This window comes from Durio zibethinus, chromosome 25 (assembly GCF_047325235.1).
Source record: "Durio zibethinus cultivar Kanyao isolate XHJ-2024 chromosome 25, ASM4732523v1, whole genome shotgun sequence".
Taxonomy (NCBI): Eukaryota; Viridiplantae; Streptophyta; class Magnoliopsida; order Malvales; family Malvaceae; genus Durio; species Durio zibethinus.
In genome coordinates this window covers 19,491,243-19,494,365 of record NC_143186.1, presented here as the reverse complement: position 1 = coordinate 19,494,365, position 3,123 = coordinate 19,491,243, and the positions used below count along the sequence as shown (strand labels likewise).

At 35.7% G+C, this 3,123-nt stretch overlaps 1 protein-coding gene across 1 annotated transcript; it reads left to right on the top strand.

The window, feature by feature from the left end:
• The first annotated feature begins 372 nt into the window (after positions 1-372).
• On the top strand, positions 373-2,386 carry LOC111275603 (cytochrome P450 71D10-like). Its single transcript, XM_022861030.2, has 2 exons — positions 373-1,373; positions 1,515-2,386. Exons 1-2 carry the CDS (start codon positions 474-476, stop codon positions 2,139-2,141), a joined length of 1,527 nt encoding a protein of 508 aa, XP_022716765.1. The 5' UTR covers positions 373-473; the 3' UTR covers positions 2,142-2,386.
• Positions 2,387-3,123: the final 737 nt, after the last annotated feature.

Here is a 3,123-nt window from a genome sequence, read left to right as displayed (position 1 = left end):
AATCCCCTAAATAAGTTAGCTCATTTAAAAAATATATGTTTTACCCATAAAGTAAAGATGTAATACAAATGAGACTAATTGGTAGCCTCCAGCCTCATATATAATACAAAATAAAGCGATATAATTTATGGATGATGTTGGAACTTGACTTCAATATTGGTGTTATGTCAATAAAAAAAATGAAATTGAATTTATTGTAATTTTCTATTTAATTTTAATGATGGTCAAGATTAACTCATCAAGTGTTGAATTTGGACTTAAATGTAAATTTGGTTAACATTTTTTTTTTCCAAAATAATGACCCCAGCAAATTTGTATGTATCTTCGGCCTTAGTACTAGGAACAACTCTATAAATTTACAAAATTAAGGGGCGTTAGCTACAAGCCTATAACTCATCACACACTAAAACAGATCTAAATCTGCTTCAGCTTCATTCTCTTCAGTACCTTTATCTTTTTCTCTTTTTGTAGTAATGGAGCTTCATCTGCCTTCGTTCCAAGTCCTTCTCACCTTCCTTCTTGTTTTTTTCATGATGTTCAAGAGTTTAAAGAAGTCAAAATCCAAAGATTCAACCCGGAAATCGATTCCAGGGCCAAAGAAATTACCAGTGATTGGAAATCTGCACCAAATTGCTAGTCCTCTACCCCATAAGACCATGAGAGACTTGGCCCTCAAACATGGACCCTTGATGCACCTACAACTTGGTGAAGTTTCCACAGTGATAGTTTCTTCACCAGAAGTTGCCAAAGAGGTCATGAAAACCCATGACGTCAACTTTTCTTACAGGCCAGCTCTTGTTGTTCCGAAGGTCACCACTTATGATTTCACAAACATTGCCTTTGCACCTCATGGAAACTATTGGAGACATCTGCGGAAAGTGTGCACGACAGAGCTTTTGAGCGCCTCAAGGGTCCAATCATTTCGATCAATAAGAGAAGGAGAGGTTTTGAATCTCATCAAAACGTTACAGCAAAGTAATGGAAAGCCTATCAATATTGGCGAGAAGATTTTCTCAATGACATATGGGATAACAGCAAGGGCAGCCTTCGGTAAAAAATGCAAAGATCAAGAAATATACATTGCTAATATTACAGAAATCACAAAACTGGTATCTGGTTTTTGTTTAGCTGATTTTTATCCTTCAATTAAAGGGCTTCAGCATTTTAGTGGTCTAAAGGCAAAAGTTGAAAAGATTCATAAGAAGAATGATAGGATTGTTGAAAACATCATTAAGGAGCATAGAGCGAGAAGGGCAAGTGGAAAAGGCAAAGATGAATTCGAAGTAGAGGAAGATCTAGTCGATGTTCTCTTACGGATTCAGGAGGAAGATGAGTTTACCCTTGAAGACAAAAACATCAAATCAGTCATCTTGGTTAGTAATTCAGCTTTTATTTATTTATTTATTGGCAGCTTTTATTTATTAGTTATCATAAGTTTGCAGTTTCAGATCACCTTTTGTTATTGAATTCTTTACAGAAACAGAGAAGCATATATATATTTTTTATGGTTTCAGGATGTTTTTGGTGCTGGAAGTGAAACTTCATCAACAACAGTTGAGTGGGCAATGTCAGAAATGATGAAACACCCAAGGGTGATGAGAGAGGCCCAAGCTGAAGTACGGCGAGTTTTCAAAGAAAAAGGAAATGTAGATGAAACAGGACTTCATGAACTCAAGTACTTGAAAGCAGTCATTAGAGAAACATTTCGAATGCGCCCTTCTGTACCATTGTTGCTTCCTAGAGAATGTAACCAGGCTTGTGAAATCAATGGCTATAAGGTTGCTGCTAAAACTAGAGTCCTCATCAATGCATGGGCACTTGGAAGAGATCCTGATTACTGGAATGAACCTGACAAGTTTTACCCTGAGAGATTTCTCAATAGTTCAATTGATTACATGGGGACAAATTTCGAGTTCATCCCATTTGGTGCTGGAAGGAGGATATGTCCGGGGATATTGTTTGCAGCACCTAATTTAGAGCTGCCACTTGCTCAGTTATTGTTCCATTTTGATTGGAAGCTGCCCGATGGAATTAAAGCCGAAGATCTAGAGATGACTGAGGTCTTTGGCATGACTGTGAAGAGGAAAAATGACCTTGTCCTAGTTCCCACTCCTTACCATGGTTCTACTATTGTGCATTAGAATAAAAAAGGAAGCAAATCTTTGGGTCCCTTACTATATATGGTAGTCACCAAGGGAAGGCTGTTAGATAAATGACCTGTTTCCTTTAAGCTGATGCTCCCATCTCATGTACCCATAAGCTGTTGCTGTCATGTAGTGGAAAAGACAAATAAGCTGCTGCTGTCATGTAGTGGAAAAGAAAAATAAGCTGCTTGCTTTCATGTAGTGGAAAAGAAAAATAAGCTGCTGTCATTTTCTTGCTTTTAGTGCATAGGGAAATGTTGAGTTTTATTGCATGCACCATTTGAAAGATTTGTAGCTAAAAGAATTAAATGGACAACTTCTGAAAAAATGAGTCGGTAGTATATTAAAATAAGTTGAAATTATCTGATCTAAAAACACAACATACATCCAAATCAATCATATATGCAATGATGTCCTTAAATCAAAGCAAAGGCTGGTCTATACATAAGCCATGCATATGAACCAATTTTCATAAATAAGCTTGTTTGTTAAGTTAAATCATACGGACGTGACGATCCCTTTTTTTTCCGTGATGAAAGAAGCTTTATGTTTTTTTTTTTTTTTTTATGACGAAAGAAGCTTCGCCTATGATTCAATCCATCTGCACCAAATTGACCAATAACTTAACTTTCTTTAAAAAAGGGATAAACCAAAAATTCAGAGTTTAGCCAAATTATTCAACATTTAAAGGCAGCCAAGATTGACATACTTTGAACAAGGTCCCAAATGTTGTTATCAAAAACAAACAAAGGATGCGTCACTACAAAAAAACTGCTCTATACTGACACTCAGAAAATTTTCAATAAAACTTAAAAATCTATTGGTGTAGTATAATAAACCTTATACTGACGGTCAAAATATCTATTTTGACAAATTTATAACCGTCAGTATATCTCTTATAGGTATAAACCTATACTGACAGTTTTAAGCTATCGAAATATATAATAGAGATATACTGACGGTTTTAGTCCATCACTAT

What these genes read in the sequence shown, in the direction of transcription:
- LOC111275603 (XM_022861030.2), top strand. Translation starts at nt 474, where the DNA reads ATGGAGCTTCATCTGCCTTCGTTCCAAGTCCTTCTCACCTTCCTTCTT. An exon ending in ACATCAAATCAGTCATCTTG is followed by an intron (nt 1,374 to 1,514) that starts GTTAGTAATTCA and finishes TTATGGTTTCAG; the next exon opens with GATGTTTTTGGTGCTGGAAG.